General features: G+C 43.0%; 1 protein-coding gene across 2 annotated transcripts in view; it reads left to right on the top strand.

The window, feature by feature from the left end:
- Window positions 1-25,685, top strand: part of RASSF5 (Ras association domain family member 5) — a 104,797-nt gene that overhangs the window by 30,710 nt on the left and 48,402 nt on the right. For both annotated transcript variants that reach the window (XM_028734370.2, XM_028734371.2), the window contains exon 2: window positions 5,126-5,247. In XM_028734370.2, coding sequence (XP_028590203.2) covers window positions 5,126-5,247 — 122 coding nt within the window. The remainder of the gene's footprint in view (window positions 1-5,125; window positions 5,248-25,685) is intronic.

Below are 25,685 nucleotides of genomic sequence, written 5' to 3' on the forward strand. Positions count from 1 at the left end.
CCCAACACCATTTTCTGCTGCAAGTCCATCACCTCTAGTTTACAGGTTACTGTTCTTTTAGCTGGTACTATGTCCTGCTCTAGTAATTTGGATGGGGAGATTCCCATTGCCGTAATTTTCAGCTGTAAATTTTTTACCCATGGGCTCTGGAAATCATCCCTCCACATACATTGTATCAAATACAAGTTTGGGAGATTGTGCCATAAAGATAACCAGCGACAAAGTATGTACTTCCACAGGGCACTTTCCAGGGATACAGTATTAAGTTCCATGCGTAACGCTGTATTACTTACACAGTTGGGCAGTTTCAATATCCCTCTTAAAAACTGATTTTGAATAACCTCTAGGTGAGATAGGTTGACAAAAGTCCCCCAAGTTGAGATGGCATAAGCAATTGTCGGGATCACCTTGGCCTTGAACACTTTCAACGCCGATGGGATGTGAAGGGCCCCATCGGTGAAGAAGAATCGCAAGATCGCCAAGGAGATAGCTTTAGCTCTATTTGTAACATAAGCTACATGGGCCTTCCATCTAAGGTTATGTTGTAACCAAACTCCCAAGTATTGGAATCTATAGACTTGTTTGATGACTCTCCCATCAATTCTCCAATTATGGAGTTTCCGGCTCTTTGAGAAAATTAGGATCTTAGATTTTCCATAATTAATTGTAAGGGAATTTGCATTACAGTATGATCCAAAAAATTTTAAGGCTCTCCTGAGACCTACTCTAGAAAAGGAAAGGATGACTGCGTCATCCGCATATAGTAACAAAGGGCAGCGATAAAGTGCTAGGCGGGGTGCATGAATCCTTTCTTGAGCCTCTATTAGGGGAGTCCTCATATCGCTTATGAACAAATTGAACAGGAATGGAGCCAATATACAACCCTGTCGGACACCTCTGTTAATGGGAATTGGATTGGTGAGATCACCCTCCGGGGTGAGTCTCACTCTGGCCACTGAGTTCTCATGGAGTTTGATTATTAGCCAGAGAAGCCTTCTGTCGATGCCCCAGCGGGTGAGTTTTTCCCAGAGGATGCTCCTGGGGATACTATCGAATGCTGCCTTTAGGTCAATGAATGCCACACAGAGTTGGCCACCCTTTGGGGTGGAATATTTCCAGGCAAGATGCTGTAAAATTAGAATATGATTAATTGTTGACTGTTTTGGGCGGAATCCAGCTTGTTCGGGCCCAATTAATTTTTTCTCTTCGGCCCATTGGGTAAGTCTGCTCAACAGGAAGCGGGCATACAGTTTCCCCACTATTGAGAGCAGACTGATATTTCTGTAATTTCCTGGGTCATCTGGTGAGCCCTTTTTGTGGATTGGAACGATAATAGCGTCCTTCCATACTTCCGGGATCATTCCAGAGTTGTTAACGGCATCGAAGATGGTCGCCAGGACTTTGGCCCACCAGTCCGCATGGTATTTTATAGCTTCTGCCGGGATCAGGTCTGGCCCAGGCACTTTCCCCGTTTTGAGTTTAACGATCAAATCATGGATGTCTTCCGGATCGGTGGGGGGCCAGAGAGGAAGCTGTTCTTGAAATTCATCTCTTGTGTTAGCAATACAGTCAGTTGTGGCAAAATAATTTTTAAGTAAGATTCCCAAACCGGGGCAGGAATAGTAGTTAAAGGGTATCTTTTAGTTCTTTTATTTACCAGGAGCCAAAATTGTCTGGAGTTCCGTAATGATGAGGCTTCTATGATTGCCTGCCATTGATTCGCTTGCCATTCCTGTCTAGCTCCCTTTTGAATTTGCTTGTAGGCCGATTTTGCTTGGAAGTATTCTTTTGGCAGGACCGTTGCCCCGGAGGCTTTATACTCTTTGTAGATGTTACGAAGAAGTTGTCTAGCCTGTTTACAAGCACTATTGAACCACAATGCACCTATCTTCCTTTGTGTTCGATTTATTTTATGCGTCGGGACAGAGAAAAAAGACGTTAGATCTTCCGACAGATTCGAGAATAGTCTTAGAGTTTGGTCATAATCGTAATGATCCTCGATTAAGCCTGAATATACTTGTTTTAGCCCTTGTTGGAAGTATGCTGAATATTTTTGGGCCTGTAGTTCGGACCATTTTACACTTTTGATTTGCAATACTGAGTTCGTAATCAGATGTGTTGGGTGCCTGTCTCCATCTGGGGTCCAATCTATAGTCATTGTGGCGACCAACGGTAGGTGGTCGCTCAGTTGAGTATTTTCAACTTTAAAATGGAAAAATTTGGGGAATATGTCATGAGATACTAACATGTAATCCAGGACACTGTTTGCAGAGGAGCTTATGTGTGTAAAATCACCCGGTACGTCTGGCGGGCAGTTCCCGTTTAGAATCACTAAGTTTAGACGTAGTACCAGTTGGTAAAGAAGGGTTCCTGCTTCATTTACCCTTTTGTCTTTGGAAAGTCTTTGAGTATGGAGGGCGAGGTCATTAATGAATTCTGGGGTTATCCACCATTTGGCTTTGATTAAAGACTCCCAGTTTGTTGCAATGCGAGCATTGAAGTCCCCTGCTATAACATTGGGTATATTGGGGTATTTGGATTGACAAAGAGTGAGATGTTCCTCCAGAATTCCCCATTTATTGTATAAGTCTCCTGCTTTTTAATACCTTATTTTCCACCCTTGGAAAATGCCTTCTCGCCACCTGGTCTCTAATGTTCATAACTGAGTTGTTTACAAAATGCTCACAGTTTGTTGAATATAGCAAAAGGACTCCTGATAGCACAATAAGCGCTCGCTTCTGTTCTGTGGCAGCTGCATTTTTAACAGCACTTTGCATTCCAGGAGCTAATATGCATTTCTGAGAACAGACAGATAGAGAAATGCCTGGTAATTACTGTCTCGCTTTTGAAGCCTCCACCACGATATACTACAGTACTAGAGTACATTATACAGATTTAGTGCAGCGGTAGATGCCAAGCACAATAAACATTTTGCATTCTGGAAGGTATCTGAATGCTGAATAGGTTCCTTTTGTTCCTTCACCTTTCCTACTCTACAGCTGCTCCATGTGCCTGAAAAAACCCACATCTGATTGTTCTGCCGATTTTGTTCATATCTAGCGCAAGTGGGGAACATATTCCCTGATGGGAGCCCAGCTCCTCTTTTTGTCCTGGAAATATATACATGTTAATAACTTGATCCTAAACATGTCTACTTGGAAGTAAATTCTGAGCTCTGTGGGACTGATTTCATAGGTGACGTGCTTGGGAGGCAGTATGGTGTAGTGGTTAGAGTTCTGAACGAGGACCTGGAAGACTAGGGTGCAAATCCCCATTGAGCCAAGAAGCCCACTGGGTGACCTTGGGCCAGTCACTATCTCTCCCTGCCTAACCTACTTCATGAGATTGTTGTGAGGATAAAATGGAGAGGGGAATGGAGAAGTTTGTATGCCACCTTGAGTTCCTTAGAGAAAATATTAAGCAATAGTGATTTAAAAACCAAGGGTGTGACATTACTCTTGCATAGTTTCTCGTTTTATGATATACAGTTTACTTGCGTGTGAATGCAGCTTAAGTACCCATATTCAGTGAGATAAATGTTGGTTCCCCCACACTTCCAAAATAATATTTTTTACAAGTGTATGCACAGTGGTCTGTGAGATTTCCTATTATCCGCAGCAGTACGTTAAAGAATTACATCTTTTCTCCCTCCTCAAGTTATCACTTTTGCGTGAGAGGAATTGCTTGCTATTCCCATGAAAGCAGCGTTTAATGGCCTGCATATACCGTGGCCAGCTGCCTTTACATTTTCATTTTTAATTACAGCGCTTTGCAGGCTTTTGGGTTTATTGATTTCTTTACTTCTCTCTCCCCCCCCCCCCCGCCTCCTAACTGTGAATCCCAAGTGCTGTCTCCTACAAGCCATTTGACTCCCTAGCACAGCTTCTTTGCATAAAAGGAATAATGTTTTATTTCTACAGCCATGAATTTTGATGACAATGAGAAGGCAGCTGATGCTCTACAATATTAACTGGAGGGCTGTGTGCTGTGTGTAGCATGTTAGGCTCTGTTCATGGTAAGAATTGTGCAGTGCGGTTGGTGCAGTCCCCCAATATAATGTTGCTTTGTTGTTCAGTAATTTTCACTGATTTTACTGCCCCTGATTTTACTGATGACCCATGCACCTAAGAGCTTGCTCAGATCACAGCTGCTCATGTCAAGGGTATCGTAATAAGATCATACCTGAACTGTACACACTGGGTTGATCGAATGTCATGGATTACCTCCAAGGGATTATAGGAATTATAGCTTGGTGAGGGGGATGGAACTCTGTGTAAGGCAGTGGTGGGGAACCCAGAGGTTGTTAAACTCCCATCAGGCATAGCCACCATGGCCAGTGATCAGGGATGATGGGAGTTGTAGTGCAGCAACATTGCCGTCAAAGCACATCAGTGCTGTTATAGGGATGGAGGAGAATTTTGCTCTGTCTGCATTTTTAAGTGCATTGGTTTAATTCATACCTCTGAGATTAATACACAGATTGGAAAATAATAGCCTTCAGATTTTGCACTTCTTTGAATTTTTCGGATACAATGCCAAAACGCATACTTCAGTAATTTTTATACATTTACTGCGGCAAATGCCAGTGTAATCATGCCATGAAAAGCCTCAGATTTGTAGTCTAAATGCTACTTTAGATTATGAAGCCTGTCCTGTCAACTTGATTTCCAGAAGGATTTTACCTTTGCGGATGGTTAGTGTGTGTGTGTGTGTGTGTGTGTGTGTGTGTGTGTGTGTGTGAGCTCCAAATGAGACACTAACAAGGGAATGGATGCTGAATAACTATGGTGCCCATGGTTTTGGGGTGTATGAAAGTCTAGTAATTGCTTCTTTATCTGTAGTTATGTAAAATATGTGTATCAGATGTTTAACATGACCCCATTAGGTTTTAAAGACATTTTTTTTGTGAGATAATGTATATTTCACCATGTATTTCTATGTATTCTGAAAACCTGATTGTTCAGTTTGTGAATTCAGTCTTTAGATATCTTGGCTGTCTTCCCCCCCATATCCCTCCATACATTTTCTCCATCTTTAAAGCTTCAAAATGCACACATCGAATGAACCTGTTGTTTGCTATTGAACCCATGTCCTAATTTTGGTTCAATTTGTTTTTCCTCCCTAGACTGCAAGTACACATGTCACCAGGAATGCAGAAGCCTCATCCAGCTGGATTGCAGCCAACAGGAAGGACAGACTCGCAGCAAACCTTCTCCAGAAAATACCCTAACACAAAACTACAGCCAGGTAAGAACTGCAGTGTCCCCATGATGCTTGAGGAAAAAAATGGAACAAAGTGATTTGCATCTCTGGAAGCCAAATGGTGCCAGCATGCAAGAAGAGCTCATTGACAAGTTTTTGCACACACACTGTGAATGGTATCTCAGCAAAGCAAGGGGCCTCTAATTTCTGCCTTTCCCATATCTCTTTGTTGGGCTGACATTTCTTCAGATAGATAAGGCAATGCTTCTGAATGAAGCAATCCTAAGGCTTGCCTTCACAACAAATAGTCTTTCTATGCTTAAGATTACACATAAGGTCAAGTCAGACAATTGGCATCTTACCTGCTGTAGCACCTCCTGTTTTAGAAGCTAAGTACTAGTGTTAATGTGAAAGTAAGTAGGATTCATCCTGTTACATTGGTAGCCCAGGTATTTTGTTTCATGGGACAAGCAGCATGCAGGGTAATAAGATCAAGAATCACTCCTTCACTCTTGCAGCAATCTGGTAAAAGTAGCATGAATGTCTTTTGTCTTGCAGTAAAACTAATAGGGCAAGTTGCCTTCATACAGGGTGTTGATCATGGCAATGGGGCTCCCACTGTAAAATCTCTGCTCTAAACAGAGGGTTTTTGAGGTCAGCCTGTCATTAAGAGGTGTGCACACCACATGCAGATTTCTCTTGAGACCGCACTCCTAAAATGCAGTCCCAAAGCATCCTTGCTATAATGGAGAATGCAGCACTTTTCTAATGGGGATTCAAGGATTAAAAATACACGAGTCTCATTGGAACGAGGGAGATGGAAACATAAATTGGAGCTTTAGACACTGCCCTCTTCTATTCCTTGGAGCTGAGCATAGTCTGCCCTTTTCTTCATCTGAGGCAGGCCTTGCTGAAAATGAATTTCTTGCCTCATGGGAAATGCCAAATCTCTCATAACACTTTTCATGCAGTATCAGTCTGACATATTCAAGTTTTGATCTTTAATATTCTCTGTATGGGAAACCTGAAGCCTTTTGTTCCTGTGTCCTTTCTTTTGGTGTGTTTTGTTTTACTGTGAACACAAGGATCTTCTGCTCTGTGATTTCAATGCCTTTCAGGGGAGTTTGGGCAGGAGAAAGTTATGGGTGTGTGCCTAATGCAGCTGAAACAAAACCTTTCTGCCCTTCTCTGTAACAAATTGCTTATCTCATATTCTGTTGTGAATATCCAGCATGTCCGATACAGGCTTTCGTGTTAGCTTGCTTGCATACACATACTTTGTGATGTGGATAAAATGTGCATTTTCAGGGTTGTTTTGCAGATTCTTCTAAGGAAGTGTTTCTCCTCTCCCTGCCAGTGGCAAAAGTATTCTCCACCCTGGTTTAAATGGCATATCTACATGATCAATGCCAAAAAGGCACTTGGTCTTCTTTGCACAAAGCACCTCTCCAGTCTTTTATCATCACACCCTGAAGAAGTTCTAACTCCTCTGGGAAATTTTTAATTGTTCTTTTACAACAAAGAGCATCTTACAAACCGAAGAGCAGGGTGCTGTGTCAAGATCAAAGCTTTTCCATGAGTACAAATAGAATGTCATTGCCATGCCTGTAGTAATTTGTTGTTACCCAGGCATTCTGAAAAAAAGCAATGGAATAATCTCCAATGTGGCATAATTTGTCTAATATAGTTGTCTGTTGGTTTTGTATGGCCCTACATGTGAAAGCAACCCAGCTCTGAGTTGTTGCTGCACCTCTTGAAAAGGGTAGTGACATCTCTGATTGGTACTCGATTCGGGATATACTTGCAACTTTAAAAATCTGTTCTGGTTAGCAGTATTTACACTCACACTAAGCATTTCTGCAAGGATGCAAGGGTGGTGCATGTGTGTCCCTTTAGATGTTATTGGACTCCACCTCCCATCACCTCAGCCGGCATGACCAGTGGTTAGGGATAATGACAGCTGTAGACTAACAACATCTGGAGGGCTACTGTGCTCTAATGGAGAAATTGGTGGAGCTAAATGTATTTGTTTAGTTTGTTATATGAATTTAGAATAAACTAAAGTGAAAAGTCATCCAGTAGGTTTTTGACAGCAGCTGTGCAACCCAATTTTGAAAACACTTGAGGTATCCCACCAGAATATCCAGCTTTTGGCTTGTTTCTATGAAGTTCAGACATCTTAGGAGGGTGTGCACCGGATTTGGACAAATCATTAATCCCAGGCAGAAGCATTGCATTTTGGAAGGATTCTGGGCTTCTTGGAGGTGAAGTGTGATCCGTATGAGACACCCTGAACCAAACAAGGGTCCTCAAAGTACCTTGCAACACCTTGGTGATTCAGTCACACACACACACACACACACACACACACACACACACACACTGCAGACAACTTGTCTGCTGAAAGCAATGCTATTGTCTCTAAACCTTTGGTATATAAGGGCAGGGGTGAGGTTTGGTGAGGTTTGATGGAGGGAAAATGCCAGAGTGAGAAGGCAGAGGAGGGAGCTCTGCTGTGACAGACAGATCAGACAGCTTGTGATCAGAGGGAATTATTTTACCAGTCCTTTTTGAGGGATGATGATGGTGGGATGTTGAAGTAAATGATATTGGTGTGTTTGCTTTTTCACAAGTTTGGATGGATTTTTCCAATCGTCACTCCAGCTTAAATCAAAATATTTTGCTTACCTGTCTGTGTGCAGTGTTATGTGGGGCCCTTACCTAACACCATTGAATCAGTATCCACAAACAAAAATGATAGGGGAGGGGAAGCAAATCCCTCTTAGTTTCCCTCCCACCACCACCAGTGCTAAGACACCTAGGATGTAGATTTGAGGGGGGTATCAATCATAGCTGTCAACCTTCCCTTTTTTGGTGGGGAATTCCCTTATTCCAGCGCTGTTTCCCGCTGCTTCCCGCTGCTATCCCGGATTGTTAGATATCCTGTAGACTGTCCCCAGGACAGGTGAGGCTGCTGATCCCTTATTTTCAAATCTGAAAGTTGACAGCTATGGTATCAATGGCTACCCAGGATGGAAAGCCTGGAAGCCTCTGCATACAGAAAAATAGCCCTGTAGGAGGTATGGTCTGTGAGTTCAGTGCTACAACAACTGAGATTATTTAAGTAAATCTGAAGCAAAATGAAACTCAAATGGATTTCCCCCCTCCAGCTTTGATACCAAACCATGTTCCTGATCAAAAGCCACTGAACAGAACCAGAACCAGTGGTGGTGGCTAACTAGGTAGGTCACAGGATTGTTGCGTGTAAAGAAGCCTGACCTAGATGCCTGAACTGAGCGTGACTTCTCCCTCAGGAAATACTCATCTAAAGATGAATTCTCCCATGTTGACGTTGTTGCTTCAGAAATGTTCTGAACAGTCTGATTGGATTATGCTGGAGAAAGTGACAAACTGTAAACCCTGGGTGCTTGTGTTTGGGCGTCAGGTAAGCCATGGCTAATGGTTCACTGCAAATGTACAGATTATTCCTCCTCACTTGTGAGCGGGATCCATCAACCACATCCTTGACTTAATGTTATACATGAACTGGGGATTCTGTTTTGTTTTGTTTCACTTGGCAAGCAGAAAACACACGTTGGTTTCAGGTTGTACTTCATATGAAGCAAAACAAACCATAGTCCCTGGTTCGGATATCATGCTAAGTCAACCATGGTTTGTTGCTTCTGCTCAGTAGCAGAGATAAGCAAAATGTGAGGGACCTGCATGTGCATGGTGAATCATTAACCACAGCTTAATGTGACATGTGAATGCCTTCTGTCTGTTGATCTCAGTATTGTCCACCCTGACTAGCAGTAACTTTTTCCAGATAACAGGTAGAGGTCTACCAACTTAACCTTCTAGCTAGAGATGCCAGGGATTGAATCTGTGGCCTTCTGCATGTAGAAAACTGGTGCTCTATCATTGATCTATATGCTGCCCACTCTGATCCTTACACACATTTTTCTCATTTATGCTCAAAAGGAAGCCTTCACTTATATCACCTTCACTTAATATCCCAAGGCTTGATTTTTTGGACCTCTCATGCTGGTGCCAGGATTTCTTTTAGTTCATGCTCCATAGCTGAGACTGTAAAAACACTACAAACATGCAGAGAGATGGGTTATAAAAAATGACCTGTGGGTTAATTGTTTATTATATTTATATTATACCTTTCCTCCAAGGAGCTCAAAATGACATACATTGTTCTCCTACTCAATTTATTCTCATAACAACCCTCTGAGGTAGGTTTGGCTGAAAGACAGTGATTGGCACAAGGTCACCCAGTGAACTTCATGGCAGAGTGAGTGGGGATTTGAGCCCCCTGGTCTTCTAGATCCTATTCCAACGCCTTACCCACTAGGCTGCACTATATGTGTTGGAGCCTCCATTTGCCAAAGGCATGTATGTGGCTTGTTCATAGAGCCAGATTTGTTGCCAGATAGAGAGACTTGGAAACTTGGCCTTATAAGGCCTCTTAAATCTCAAGAGATATAGACATGCTAAGTGACATTTGAACAATTTGCTTTCAGGCTCAGGCTCCTCATCCATAAAATGGGAACAGTGGTGACCTGCCTCCATAGAGAACAAGCCAAATAAAGACTGCATAACATATTGTGCATTGAAAAGTCTCTGTGAATGCTAGAGCGGAAGATACTGGCTTTGGATCTTGCAAACTTCTGCATGTGCTTTGGGGTCCAAGATGTTGAAATGGAATGAAAAATAGTCATGTGTTTGATGGGAAACTTATAGACATGATACTGCCTTGGAGGGGAGCTATTTCCCTGAGAGAAAATGTTTCAATTGCATAAATTTTAGAGGCCCTGCCCTCCTCGGTCAAGTTAGATGTTGACTCAGCTTCTGACAGGCAGCTCTTGTTTTTCACTTTACACAGTAGCTAAATGTTTTACCCAGAAGCAGCACTTGGGGGAGCTGGAAGGCAAATGAATGAAGTTGCAGGCAGGTATAGTTTAATGAGGAAGGTATTGTACACCGACAAAGGTGTCTTGGCAGCACTGGGGAGCAAAGCAGACTTTTGCAAAACAGCTTTTGCAAAACCACAGAGAAATGCCACCTCCCCAGTTTCTATTGCATGTACTGGCATTTGGAATCTTCCCATTTCATGTTGAGCAAACCTCAGAATGCATCATTGGAGTTCAGCTGTTTCTATAGTATGACTGCTTGAATCTTCCACTCGACTAGAGAGCAGGTGGCTATCCATTGATTTGTCCAAATGCAAAGTTGTCAACATCTAAAAGATACTTAGCCTGTAATCGAAAGCCCCTTTTTGCCAGGCCGGGGTGGGGGTTAGGAATGGATTAGGCAGAGGTGTAGGAAGTACTCCTGGTGAGGTCCCCAGCGACGTTCTGGGGGTGGGTAGAGGGAAGGACTGAGGCAGACTGGGAGAGTCACTGGATCCTGATCCAGCTCCACTGCCATCCCTTGATGGTATCGGAAATGTTCTCATCTTAATCACTTGATTTGCCTGCCCCCCCTCCTTCCACCCTGGCCAGCATGGGCAATGGGGCTGTGGGGGCAGTGGGGCCTCTGCCCCTCCATCATGCTTCGCCACTTCCTGGCCAGGGATTGGATTGTTCTGTCAGGGGCCACCTCTTGGTTTCAGTGTGTAAAGGTGCCTTGCTGTATAAGTTGTTACTTCCTGCTAGTGTTTGAGAGGGACTTAACTATGAGGCAGGCTTATAATTAAAAACCAGCCTGTAGAGCTAGAAATACCCTTCATTTCAGTTTCACCTGTGTCTTGCCAAATTCTGTAAATTTGCACTTTTCTGAGAGAATCTTTGGCCTGTCATAGTTTCTGTTGAGGGTGTTATAACTAATCCTCTGTTGGGTCGGTCAGATAATTTTTTTAAAAAAAGCTTGGTTTGATGTTTATGTTCTGGATAGAATGTGGATGGTGGTACTAGGGCTACGACTGATGGGCATGTTTAACTAATGGAATACTGGACAATACCGGGATGTTAAAATGTGCTGTTTTAAGTCCCGATGGGATCAGAATGAGAAGGGCAAGCTGTAAGCTATGGAAGCAGTAGGAAGATCCATTTTCTTTCCTATTGTATTTATATCATACCATGTCTTTCCTGCAAGGAACTCAAAGTGGCGTTCAGGATCCCCTACCTCCCCATTTTAGCATCAGAGCAACCCCGAGAGGTACGTCAGGCTGAGAGAAGATGACTGTCCCAAGGTCATCCAGTGATCTTTATGGCTCAGTGGGGATTTGAACCCAGATCCCACAGGCTCTGGTCCAACACTCTATATCTACTCCATAATGTGCACATATACACAAAGGGGGTAGTATCTCGTGTGCTATTTTCTTGCCTGAATGTTGCTGAATATACAACTGAAGAAATGAAATAATTATTTTTGGTTCCCCTGCTCCTCCCCACATTTTACTAATAGATCTGGCACATGGGAAGCTGACTCTGCTGCCTATCATAATGACAAGTCCCGTCTCAATGCCTGCTGTACTCCCCCATGTCTGTTTTCCAGTCTGTATCCATCTGCTTTATTTCATACTATATACTGTAAGACTTGCCTGGGACAACAAGAACCATCTTGTGTGTTGGGCTGGTACTTATTGCAGCAATACCTGACTGCCTTAAAGATCACAGGTAGGAGTGGGATTGAAAAACCAGGTGCAGTTGTGGCTTGGGAAGGAGCTTCCAGGACATGTAGATGCCTTTTATAGGCAGGCAATGCCTTTCAGCTATGTGCATCTCATAATATTTTATTACCACTGTGCCAGTTAGGGATCTTTTTATCTGATCAAGCACGCAACGATTTGTGGAAAGCGGAGGGTTTGCAGAGAATTGAATCTGAAGCTGTGGGTGTTTGGAAGCAGAAACAGAAGATCAGACCTGTACAATTTTTTACCTATGACTTGCTTGGGATTTTTAACCAGTGTGAGTCTCATATTTCACCTAATATATCCATTTGAAATACTGAGATTTTCAGGATAGATCAAAAATCTGTTTTCCTTCACTACCACTCTTCCTTGGGCATACCTAATTTAAATTACAAACATTCACCTCATATACTACTATGCTTGTCTCAATGTGATTCACATTAATCAAGGTGGTTGGACTTGACTTTTTAAAATTTAACATCCCCTTTAGGTATTTATATTTGACTGTGAGAGAGACAGACACAGGTAAAATTGGCAATAGATTTTGTTGTTGTTGAGTTTCCCTGTGTAGAGCCCATCCGGCAGAGTGGATGTCAAGTTTATTTGATAGTTGTCAGAACAGCTAATGACAATTATCTCTAATAATCAAAAGTTCATTAATATGGTATCAGATTTATTCTACAAGTATGGCCAAGAGATTTAGGCCACAGTAAAGTGCATACCTTGGAGTAAGTCCCATTGAATTCTATGGGGCTTACTTCTGAGCAGACACATATAGGATTGCAGTGGAGCTCCTGAATGGGCAGCTTGATGACTCCACCTCTATTTCTAAGTCATCAAATATGGCTGCAAAATGATTTATGATTCCCCTCAGACAGTCAGTTCTCCTCAGGAAGACGAGAATATCCATTAAAAATACATTATCATTCTGCTGACACAGCAAGATCAAATATTAAGCACTGAGTTGGTGTGTCAGGATGTGCCTGAGATCACAATACAGATTTCAGAACATCTGTATTATTGACTGTACCTAAAGCAATATCATGAGCTACCGGTATGTTGTCACTTCAGAACATTGGTTGCAGCTATAAATAATTGACTTAAGTGTATTGTAATCTTTGCTACTACTAAGAAAAATTATCTTCAACAATAATAAGCTGATAGCAGAAGGCTAAATTTGTGGTCCCTTTCAACTGAATGATATTTGAGCTTCAACTGCTGATAGGTTTTTTGTTGTTTTTTTAATTGTACAGTTTTGGTGATTTTAACTGACTCATTGGCCAAGGTAATGAGTGTCACTTTCTGTCATGGTTTTTGCTGTCAGTAAGAATTACACCAGTAATTTCTATTAAGTCACTTCGGTCAACTAATCTATTTACAGCCTGTTCACAGGTCCTTATGTGATCAGTGAAAAGAGTTGGTCCTGGCAAGTATTAACCGCTCTCAGTCTTAACCTGATAACTGCCATTTGTCCAGATTTTAATTTGTCTCAATTAATTTTAAGATGTATTTTAATTAATTGATGGCTGTTTTTATGTATACAGTACTGTGTTATTTATATGATGTTAGCCGCTCTGAGCCCGGCTCTGGCCAGGGAAGGCGGGGTACAAATATAAATGTATTACTATTATAATTATCAATTAATTAATTAATCGTACATGTTCCCCTTGCTTTCTTTTGAAGACTGGGGCAAGTAATGTATGAAAACTATAAAATGAAGTTGTTGGTTTTTTTAAAAAAAAAAAGTTTAAATGGCTCAACCACCCAGCCATTATACATCAGACTGAGTCAAGTGGTCCTACATCACTTCTGGAAGATGCTGTAATGTTGCCAGAGTTTCCAGAGTATTATTAGCCTAGAGGAGAGTCACTAAGAATGCACATCATTCAGCACCTTCAAGCTCACTACTCAGCACTTCCATGAAGCAGCTTCTCTCTGATAACCAACAGTGGTCAAAGTCAGGGCTGGTAAACTTATGCCTCTCCAGATGTTGTTGGACTCCAACACCCATCACTCCCAGCGAGCAATACCCACTGGTGAGGGATTATGGGAATTGTTGTCCCATCAACAGCTGGCGAACCACAGGTCTTTCATCCCTGGCCTATGTAATGGGGTGCATCTGCTACAATCAATCAGGAGGGCAAAATGGGAAAGGACCCCTATATGTAAGGTCTGTCATTGCCAGAAGGCAAGCAAAGATGTGTAAGTTGACAGTAGGTTGTGTACATTCTCTTCTGTGTAGCAAGACTGAGGAAGATGGTGGCTCAGCGCTGGGCACTAAATCTGGTTCCTAGAGTCACTGATGTGAAATTCATAGCAGTCTACAGTTCACCATTAACAGCAATCTGGAAAAACATATCTGTACTGACAGTTTTCCTGCCCCAACATGACATTTCTTTCAGGTTATTTATCTCCTGTAATTTTGCCTTAATTTTTCAGCAGTAATGGTTTATGTCAAAACCCATTATATCAGAACTATTAAATTCATGGTTTTCTACAGTCCCCCCCCCCACCTTGGTCTCATTTTATGTAGATAGCTGGTGCAGCATCATCTCAGGGACACAGTAGTTGTGAATTGGTCTGGGTGTGTGGATGGATGGGAGGGAGGGAGGGAGGGAGGGGGGAGAGAGGGAGGGAATCACAGCTAAAGACCTGACACATGGCCATCCAACTTTGTTTAAAGAACCTCCAATGAAGGACAGTCCACCACTTTGTAAGGACATCCATTCCACTGTCAAACAACCCTTACCATCAGAAGTGGTATTCCTATTAGTCAAAATCTCATTTCTTGTAATTTGAGTCCATTGGTTTAGGTCCTACCTCCCTGAGCAGCTGAAAAGAAGCTTGGTTCATCTTCCCTATGACAGCCCTTCACATATATGAAGATGGTTACCATGTCATCTCTGTCTTCTATTCTCTAGGCTAAACATAACCAACTTGTTCAACCATTCCTCTTCAGGTTTGGTTTCTAGGCCCTTGATCATTTTGGTCACCCTCCTCTGCACATGTTCCAGCTTCTTAATATCTTTCGTAAACTGTGGTGCCTATAATAGAATAGCAGTAGTGCGACCTTCCTTGATGTGGACACTCTACTTCTGTTGATGCAGCCTAGAATAACATTAGCCTTTTTTGCAGCTTTTGTGTGTGTCTTTATGTGTGGACTTGCACATGCGCGCGTACACACACACACACTTATGTATAACCCAATATACGTTTTTGCCCTGAATCTTTCCAAAGGGTTTAATAAATTTTTTTTTGTTTAATTACTGAAGTGTCACAAATTGTTCTACTGGTTTTTCAACACTACCTTCTTCTACCCATAGTGCGGAGGTGGTCAACCTGGCACCCTCAGATGTCCAGATGTCCATGAGGTCCCCTCCCATGCAGCTTCCCTCTATTTAAATCAGGCTTGAAAGAAACATCATGTTGTATCTGATTTGTTTGTATTGGTTGTGGTTTGTGCTTGGTTGCGATTCATGTGTTTCTGCACAGTTTATCTATTCTTCTAATGTGCCCATGGGCCCCCCAAAAGCTAGCACAGGGTCTCAGCAGAGAGTATACACCCTGATGGAGTCTAATACTTCAGGTGCTTTGTGGATTTGGAAATTCTAATTCCATCTCAAATGAGGCTAAGAAAAGCTTCTCATATATTTTGAGCTCGCACTGTATTCTGCATTTTTGTTCAGTTCGAAAGTTCAGACCTGGTAATCATTCTGAAAAGCAATGAGAGACTGTGCGAGAACCTAAATTTAGACATAACCAACTGCAAGCAACGGGGTTTTTTGTTTTGTTTTTTGCTTCCTATTCCTTTCCTCCCTCCCCAAAGCTATGCGTTAAAATAAAATTTTAAATAGAACTACCATTGAGACTAGAATTGTTTTGACAGCACAGGGGAGCTATATACATACATATGCAGAGATTCTGGTGTGTGTTCCTAGCATATCAGAGATTCTTCCCAAGCAGAATGTGTATTAAAACGGCCTGTTTCATCTTCAGGGTGACAAAACAGTCAATACATTATTGATGGTCCCAATAATAAAAACACAGGCAGTGAGGCATTCCCATTCATCATTTTGACACTTCCTTGGTGTGCTGCCTGGTCCAGCCCATGAGGGAGGAGCCTTCTTTGCCAAATGTACTCTAGGAAGGAGGAAATGCCAGCAGCTTCAACAAATGCAGAGAGCCCATTTCAGGGGGTGAATGGTGCAAATCTGGCTTTATCTCCTGTGATGGCTAGTTTAAGAGTTCTTGAGCAGTAAGACTGTGCCTTTGTTTTCTGTCGTCCGTTTTGCACCTGAAGCAGTGACCAATGCATCCTTGTCAGAAGAGATGAAACTTGCTCTCTCATATCTACGTATTGTTCTGATGTACAGCCTAATATTAGCTGGTGTTCTGTCCTTGATCAAAGACCTGAATAAATCAAGATTCATTTTCATTCAAACTCTCAGGGAGAAGACTTTTATGGATTAACATTGTCCTATTATAAGCTTATGCCTTGCTTCCCAATTTTGTACAGCTGTCCAGTAGTATAACATAGGACCTTGTTTGCAGGCCAAGAGGCTCAGGCTCAGGAGGCCAAGCCTAGAAAGCACAGGAGGTCTTCCCGGTAGCTCTTGCCCCAACATGGCAGTTAGGAGGACTGGGGGTTCCCGCCTTCCCACAGCTCCCGCAGTCTCCTCCTCCCCCAGTTCATTCCCAAGCAATCTGAGGCTTCTTTGTCTTGTCTGTCTTTGCTCCACCCTTTTCATACCTCTCCAGATTCTGTTAGACCAGGAGGAAGGGGAGCTAGTCACGGCAAGGGGGGAGGCAGCTTGGCTTCTTCACTAGCCTGACTCATTGCTGCCTCGTGCCCTCTCCTCCTCCCCTTCCTCCTCTTCTGCCTCTGATTTTGGACTGTCACAGCTTCTTCCTGTTCACTAAACCCTGTTACCTCTTCAGCTTCCAGCACCACCACCTTCGTCTGTTCCCTTTTCTCCCCCTGACCACTGATTGTTGTCCCACCATCAATCCCCTGGCTCTGAGCCATCTTCCCTTGGGAGTTCCCTTGGGGATTCCCCAGCTGGTGCCTCACACCACCCCTCTGCATTCAGCCAGTCCATGACAGACAGCTGGATCTTCCTTCCCATGCTTCCTTTTAGTTTTTCTATGTCTCATTCTTACCTGAACTATAGTCTGTCCTTTTTATTCTCTTCCATAGACTTAAATTCCTTGGTCCTTAACTAGGTGTGGTAGAAGGCATGCCCACTTTCAGGTATTTGCTTGAAGAATTAAGCTACTGAGAGCAATCATCCCATCTGGGGTAGGACTACTGGGTTTCCCCATATTGTAGTTTGGGTGCTCCAGTGTGTAATATCACGGTAAATGTAAGTGCTGTCAGGAAAGTCAGCTGGAGTTTCCACAGCAAATGAGTAACAGCTGTGCGTTTACTGCACTTCTATAACTGATTGATTGCCTGGAAAGGCCCTTGTGGTCCCAACTCAGTCTAATCATTTCAACTGAAAACAGATTTAGTCCCACTGATGCCAACTGGAGTAAATCAGTGAGAGATTGTGCCACATTGTCGGCTTTGCCAGCGCAAGAGGATCTGATGCTGAAGAGCTGTTGGAAAACCGGTACTTGAAATATGAGCAAAAGTATGTGTCCTAAGGGCGAACTGACAGGCCTTGCTCAGGAGTTCCCCTCAACGCACAAAGACTTTATGCATGGACATGTGGGGTGGCATGCAGGCCCCACCCTCCAGCATTCCTTGGTGTGTAGGCTTCAGAGGCAGCTCCCAAATGTGGAGATCAGCAGAATACACTTGGAAACCCTCTTCAGATGTTTTCACTAAGCATGCATACGTCTGAAGAGGAGCTCACATCCAGGAATGTTGGAGGCAGGCCTTGTGTGCAGGCCTCCTGTCTCCCTCTACATATAAAGCCTCCACATTTTCTGACAAACACTTCAACAAAGCTGTTAAAGTTTGGTGAAAGGGGTTTTGAACACCCGTATGCAGCATCCTGAGGCATTGGTTTTGAGGGTAGAGAATGTGTTCAAACCACTTCCACTTGTGATAATACTGTATGTTTCTCTTCACCCAAAGTTTCAAAGCTTCTTTTGAGCCTGGTTTCACGTGTTCTTAAGAGCATAAGAAGAGAATGCTAGATCAGGCCAATGGCCCTTCTAAACCAACATCCTTACAGTGTCCACCCAGATGTCTATGGGGAATCTGCAAACAAGCCCATAACACAGGGGCCCTCTCCCTTCCGGTAGTTTCCAGCAACTGGAATTCAGAAACAGTACTCTGACTGTGGAAGCAGAACATAGCCATTGAAGCTAGTAGCCATCAATAGCTCTTTCCTTCATGAATTTGTCCAGTCCTTTTAAAAAAACATCTCTAAGTTGGTGGCCATCACTGCCTTGTACTTTTTAAAATCTGTCCTGAATCTTCCAACATTTTATGAGGGAGATATAGATTTTTACACAGTTGTAATTGTCTGATTTAGGACTCTCTTTAATCTGTATTGCTGGATAGTGGTGTGTTCTGCCTACCAGTTGAAGTATGGAAAGGGTTTTTTGCAGAGGTGTTTTTGCAGTTGTCCCAAGGTAGTAGAACGGTAGAACTGATGGTTGGTAATGTAAATAACTTGGAAGACATGGCCATACAGAGGAAGCTGAATGCCAAAAAAAGAAAATTCCTCGATCATTCAGCTGCTGTGAACCATATTGATTTCAGAGGGCTTAAGCATATTTAACCCAATGTTGGATTGTGGCCCAGGCCTATGAACATATTCTGTGCTATGTCTACTCATCTCTCAAACTGAAAAGTTGATTTATTTTAGCAGCTCTGAAACTTGAACCCTGATTTTGAACTGCTGTTTGCAGCTTTCATGCTTATTGGTGCCTGCGACTTTCTTTTATGTAGCTATTTGATCTCATGGATGGCATGCATGGGCTACTTAAAATTTACCATCTAAAGATGGTAACCATAATCCATCCTTCAGAAACAAAGGCTTTCACTGGTGCCCCTAGGCTGGCGCCGCAGACTCTGAGCTTTCATTAAAACAAACAAGCAAACCCTAATTCTCTAGCCCTCCTAGAAAGAAAGTTTAGGGGGCAAAACTGTGCATGTACCTTCTAAGTGATTTCTGTGAAATGAGAGTGTGGTGTGGCTACATTCTATATATTTTCGGGTACTGAGGAATGCTCCCTATTGCTACTAGACGGTGTCGGCATCAGTGTACGTAAAATCAGGATTGCGCAATCTCCACAATCAGGACCAGCGGGACATCGCTGACTTTCCGTGGAAAACACAAGGTTGTTGCTGGTGGCTGTCTCTCTAATTTTGTTGTGCTACATTCCCCATGGCAACCATTTGACGTTATGCCATTCCCCTGCTGCTCTACAACTATTTTGCGACTTGCACCCTCAGTACTCTCTCAGTATTTGAAATGTGTCCACCGTTTTACTTGCTGTATGGAGTGATAATCATAGCTGGAATTGGGAAGGGTTGTTTTGCCTTCTGCAGTATTATGTGGCTCTTAACAGCTTGGCTCTCTTGCTGTGAGTGTTTGGATATTTCATATTGCTCAGGAGTGCTGAACCTGTGGCCCTTCGGATGCTTTTGGGTGGCAGCTCCCATGACCCTTGGCCAGCTTGGGCAATGAACAGGGATGGTGGAAGATATGGACCAGCAAAGTCTGATGGGCCCCAGGTTCCCCACCCCTGCTATAGTTGTTGCTTCATTCTTATATCTTAATATGGGTTGTAGTTGGGATACACTATCCCATAAGATGGTTGGTGTAGATGTGGCTCTAGTGCATTAACCATACTGTCTTTGTGAAGCACTGCAATTGGGCTAACATGCTCTTTCTAATATCCCACCATGACATGAATTGTGTAGCCTTTTGCAAGTTGTAGAGGCCATTGATGTTCATACACTCTTGCCAAAATATGATGTCTTTGAAAGCTGTCACCTTTTTAAGCATTTTGTCTGCCATTTTTCTCATGTTTTTGTTGCAATTAAAATTTAAAGATGGGTTAGCTACAACCTTGATATACTTTAATGGAGAAAAAATGTTAGTCATGTTCCAGCACTGTTTCATAGATTTACCAACCTGGATGTTTGGAAATGAAAGCAAAGTAACACATTTTAAGCCTTAATTTAGTTTTGAGTTAGCTTCTCATGGTGTATTCCCATTACAGCACTGTCTTCAAATGGCCTTTGCCAAATTCTGCACAGCTGTTCTGACAGAAATGTGTGCTTCACACAGCTCATCTTACAAAATGGAGCTGCTTGCATTCAAGAAAACTTGTGTGAGAGAGAAAGGCAGGCAGTGCACATTAAACATGTTGGCATATTCAGATTTTCTAATTGTGGGAAGCATACACTTCTGAAATGGTGAATTGTTATCTAAAATTATCTGGGTCTACACTGTGAGAGTTTTAAGGCAGTCAGGTGTTTTGTCCATTAAAAATGACTTCCTGAAACATCTGTCTCTTGTCCAGTATCCAGTCATATAGGTATGTCATTCTTGGCCCAATTAACTGTGGAGTTGATCTGCATATGTATTCCTGCTTCCCTAGAGGAAGCTTTGGAGGCCACAATCTGAAGCAGAAGACCTTTATGTAGAAGAGAGGGTTTTTTTTTTGTTTTTACTCATTCTTCTCTGTTGATGTTTACCCCTAAAATCATCTGCCATGAAAGCTGCTTCCTGGCCTTCCCCGTCCCCTGCTTTCACATTTTGGACAGGGACAATTTTAAGTAAGGTGAAGAAATCTATTCATATTTTCCACACCAGACTGCAGCCTGTTCAGTTGCATTTCGGAAAGAAAGAAAGAAAGAAAGAAAGAAAGAAAGAAAGAAAGAAAGAAAATGTTGGGTAGGGGAAACTAGCTTTTGGAACAGGAACATTTTTAACAGATTCAATAGGTGAGAGCAGAATTGTCCCTAAGAAGGCCATATTCCTTTTTGCCCATAGCCTAACCTTAAACAATGAGTGGGGTTTGGATCTCCAGTGACTCTGTGCAAAGGTTGGTAAGGGAGATGAACTTCCTTGAGGGATTTTTTTAAAAAAATAGTGTGCCTTGAAGTGAATGGGGAGCCAGCTTAACTGTTTTAGAACTGGCATAATATGCTCGCTCTGGCTTTTTCCGGTAATTAACAGATCAGATGCACTTTGAGCTACCGGTAATTAACGTTTCAGAGAAGCTTTCAAAGGCAACAAACCCCACAAAGGGCACATTCACTTGTCAAGCCTAGAGGTAACCAAAGCGTATATCAAGAAGCTTACCCTGAAAAGGGCACTTTGGCCTGCAGCCACCTCTTGGGAATCCTGGAGCAATCCTGAGTCCTACACCAGCCCCTTCAAGATTTGCCTGCATGGGATTCCTTGACTGAAAGCATCCCCAAGTCAAGATTGTGATAGTCAGGGAAATGGTTTGACCAGAGGCTTTCTCCAACATGTGCTAGCTTGGGCCATTCTGGGAAATATTGACATAGGGGTGTTTTAAAATGGGTGATTCCCCCATGTACATATTGAGATGATAAAGCTCCTGTTCTGACTCTTTGGTTTGACTTTTTTCCTTGCCCTGTAGGGGGCTACAAGAGCATAGCATCTCCAAAGCTAGTTTGGGAGGAAAGAGTGGCTGTGCCCAGAGTGGTTGGGGAAACCCAGCCAGATGGGTGGGGTATAAATTTTATTTACTTACTTGCTTACTTACTTACTTACTTGTTTGCACACGCCCTCGCTTACTCTGCACCCAGTGTACTCCCACTGCTGGTTTGGGAAGCAGAGTGCATGCAGATAATCCATATCTATCTGGTTGTTACTTATGAAATATTGCATCTTCAATCCAAATCGAGTATAGAATGGCACAGCTGTATTTTAAGATGGTAATGATTACCATAAAGTATACACAGCCAGTGTTTCTGACCCCCCTTTTCAGGGTTTGGTAGATGGGTTAAGTTTGAAAGAATGAGGGACAGGTCTGAAAAAAATCCAGTCTAGCCCCACTTGCTCCACTGTCCTAAGGCAAATGCATGTGGGGTAGAGGGAGGAATAGGGGGGAAAGCTGGGTATTGTCTTCCCTCTCCTTCCTGTCAAATTCGACAGGTCTTTATTTAGCTTTATATGCACACAGCAGATTTTAAAGCTACCAGGTCATCTTCACATCTTGATCTGTGACTTTCCCAGCCTTACTCACACACCACTCTGTGTTCTGGCTACATGGGGTGGGGAGCATGGCCCCTTGCTGCCTCAGCTGATGGCGGTATGTATAAAGGCCTGCATTTGTACAGTCCATGCATCTAGGTCGGATCCACACAGTTAGTCACATCTGAATATTGCTCATATTGCATCTTGACTTTGCCAAAGTGAGAAGCTTAATTTGGATCATGGACCTTCATCCTCTACTTCAGTAGCTATGACTCATACCATTCTCCTACATTGACATTTGCATTTAGCTAGGAATATGTTTTATTTAATTGCTAAATGCCCATGCTTTCATGTTCTGGCTTGAATAAAAGTCTTTACTTTAGATATTTTTAACTTCTAGCTTGGGTCATTTTGAAACACCTACTCTCACCTGCTTGCTGTTCTGGTCTTAAGATGTGGAGTTATAAAGTGATTTCTCAGGAGGCTTGGAAAGGTGACCAACTCTGACTAATTTGGAAAGGACGTGGGCTGTCAAACTTCAGTTAATGTGCCACATACACCTGATCAGCATCTTCAGTTTTCTCTTGGGTGTAGCAAACTAATAGAAGGTGGCGGTGATTGAAGTGCCAGCATTAAAACTGATGACCCTAATCTGATTTTGATCTGTAGAAAGTCACTCCAAGGCTGCGGTTGAATGGGGGAAAGTGGAAACCTTGCTTGGACAGGTGGGGCCTCTGTCAGCAATGACGACTAATCCTGCAGCAGTGGATGGCATTATCACCGGGTAGCAGCTATTATAGCAGGTTGCCTCAGAGCCTGTGATGGGAGGCAGGGCCCATTCCATCAGCTCTTCTGACAGACTATCTCCACTGGGCTCCTGCTCCTGAACTTCTTCCCCCTCCGCTCTTCCCTCCCCATCACTTTTCCCTCTTGTGTCATGTCTTTCAGATTGTGAGTCAGCAAACAGGGGCCGTCTTGTTTTCATTAATGGTACATAAGCCACTCTGGGAGGTGTTTTTTTTTTTTGCTGAAGAGCAAGTTAAAGATATAAATAAATAAGACATATCATAAATATAAAACTTGTTTGGAAGAAATAAAGAGCAGCACCAGAGTAATGTCATTGTTTTAGTGTTGCTGAGTTGACAAAGTGGTTGGGACATCCCATCCAAAGCAAGCACTTGTAACTGCAGGAGTGGCAGGTTGGGATTGCAAGCTAGAAATAACAACAACAATGCAAATTGTGTATGGGAGAAGTGGATGTTTTGCAGCTGATGAGTTTCTGTTGATGCAAGGCTGAGAACATGAGAAACCAGGCTGCTCCAAGGATTGTGCAAGTTTGCAAGCTGTGCCATTCTTGTCAACTTGAGCATTCTAGAAATCTCTACATAAAGTTTTGCTTAAATACTGTGTGTGTCCTTATCTGGTCATCTAATAACTTATTTAACTCCTTAGAAGTTTTTTGTTAAAACAACAATACAAGCTTCCTCTTTTGAAAAACAAACCCTATAGAAGTTCCTTGTATCTGCACCAGTGATATTTTACTGTCATAGCACGTTCCAGCTTCACACCTAGTCCAGTTTTGTAGATAAAAGTCTGCAGTTAATAATGTAAGACGTGGATCAGGTCATGGCTCCATCTATCTACTCAAGTATCCTGCCGCCTACAGTGCTCAGCTAAATGCTTCCAGAAAGCCCACAAGCAGGGGGCATAAAGTCAGCAGCCTTCTTCCACTGTCCCCAGGTATTCAGAGGTACACTGACCCAGAACAAGGACAGTTTCTTTAGCTATCATAGCCTTTGATATACCTCACTTCAGTCAATTATGTTTAATCCCCATAAAAAACTACATGACACACTTTTCAGGCATTATGTTCCCTATGAGTACAATCATATCGACCATGAGAGCAGCTGGCCCGACTCCTGCCATTGCATCGCCAGTGACCTAGCTCTGCTACCATCCTCGTTTTGAAAGTCTGAAGCATGGAATCTGTTCTGTGTGCAGAGACTCCCCACACATTTGACAACCATGCCAATATAGGAGCCAACTCCTAGGGGTTGTGGGAGCTTTGGTTCCCACAGTAAAATATTTCAGGGGGTTGGGCCTCCACAAAGTTGATGGGCATTCCCATTCAAATGGTGTGTGCACACTGCATCATGTGATCAATTATGTGGGGCAGGGCTAACCTGAGCCCTCACAATGTTTTATGCAAGTTGGCTCCCCTGCCTGCCCATGTGGGATTGCAGTCAGGTGAATGCCCAAATATGATTCCATATTCCTCTCTGCAGTTTGTGGCAGTGATTTGCATGTATTAGTATGTATGTTTTATTTTATTTTATTTGTATGTTTATTAAATTTTATATGCCACATTTTCTTCCAAGGAGTTCAAGGCGATGTACATGGTTCTCCCCTCTCTTTTATCTTCACAACAACCCTTTGAGTTAGGTTAGGCTGAGAAATAGTGATTTGCCCAAGGTCACACACTGAGCTTCATGAGGCTGATTCAAACCCTGGCCTCCCAAGTCAAAGTCCAGCACTCTAACCATTACACCACACTGGCTCTTATTATATATGGAGAAGAACTTTATTCTGTCTATCCCAAATCTACTGCTATTCCGTTAACAAACACCAGGACAGCTTAAAATATTGAAAACAGGAAGTATACTACCTCCAGAATCAGTGGCAGCATGGCCACTGGCAGAGGAACGGGGATGCGGAGGGAGCGGACCGCCCCCAGTACCACTATTCCGGTAGGGTGCCATCGCAGCGCCCCCCCTCCCCGGATACGCGCCACGCACCCCCCAAGCACCGTGCCCCCAGAATGCGGGTCACATCCCTGCAGGCAGCGCACCACGCCCTCATGAATGCACGCCACGCCCACGTGTGCTCTCCACCCCCAGTAGTGGAGCATGCAGCTTCGCCACTGAGCATGGTTCTGAATACCTGGTCTTGGGAAACAAACATCATGCCCTGCTTGCAGGCTTCCCATACTGTAGGTATCTATTTGGCCATTGTCAGAAACAGGATGCTGAAGTAGATAGGCTTTGACCCTTACCCAGGAGAGCTCTCCTTATATTCTTAGATGTAGCTTCAGTTCAGCTTACAATACAAAATGGAAAAACTGAAAGCTAGAAATATGAAAGATAAACTAATTATACAATCTGAGGCAGGGGAGATCAACTTGTAAAACCAAGTGAAATCTGAAAACAGTGAAGGCAACAAGAGTCACAAACATTACTAACAGCTAGCGATATGGGAGGACGTGATGGGTTTTGCCTGGCACCTAGAGATTGCAGGGAAGGCAACCCAGCACATATATCTTTTTTTTGGGGGGGGGAGGGTTATGACTTGGGCACTGCTGTTGAAAAGGATTGAAGTAGTCCAAATATAGCAATACCATGGATTTAGTTTAATGGTGTCATTATACTGGTCATTGCATTTTTTACCCTATTCCACATGCCTTTTTAATTGAGCTGTCAACCATCAATTCAGTATTTCTTTCCTGTATAGCCACTGCTATCCCATCAATGTGTACAAGACTTAATGATTTTTTTTGCCCTGGTGTGTCTTGCTTTAGTACACAGGATCTTGTTGGTTGCCAAAGTATAACCATAATATTGCAAGATGCTGAAGAAAATTTTTACACCTGCTCTCTGAGCAAGAAGGATTAGCTGTGAAGTGGTGGCCAGTGGAGGCTGGTGCCCATTAGG

This window comes from Podarcis muralis, chromosome 5 (assembly GCF_964188315.1).
Source record: "Podarcis muralis chromosome 5, rPodMur119.hap1.1, whole genome shotgun sequence".
NCBI lineage: Eukaryota > Metazoa > Chordata > Lepidosauria > Squamata > Lacertidae > Podarcis > Podarcis muralis.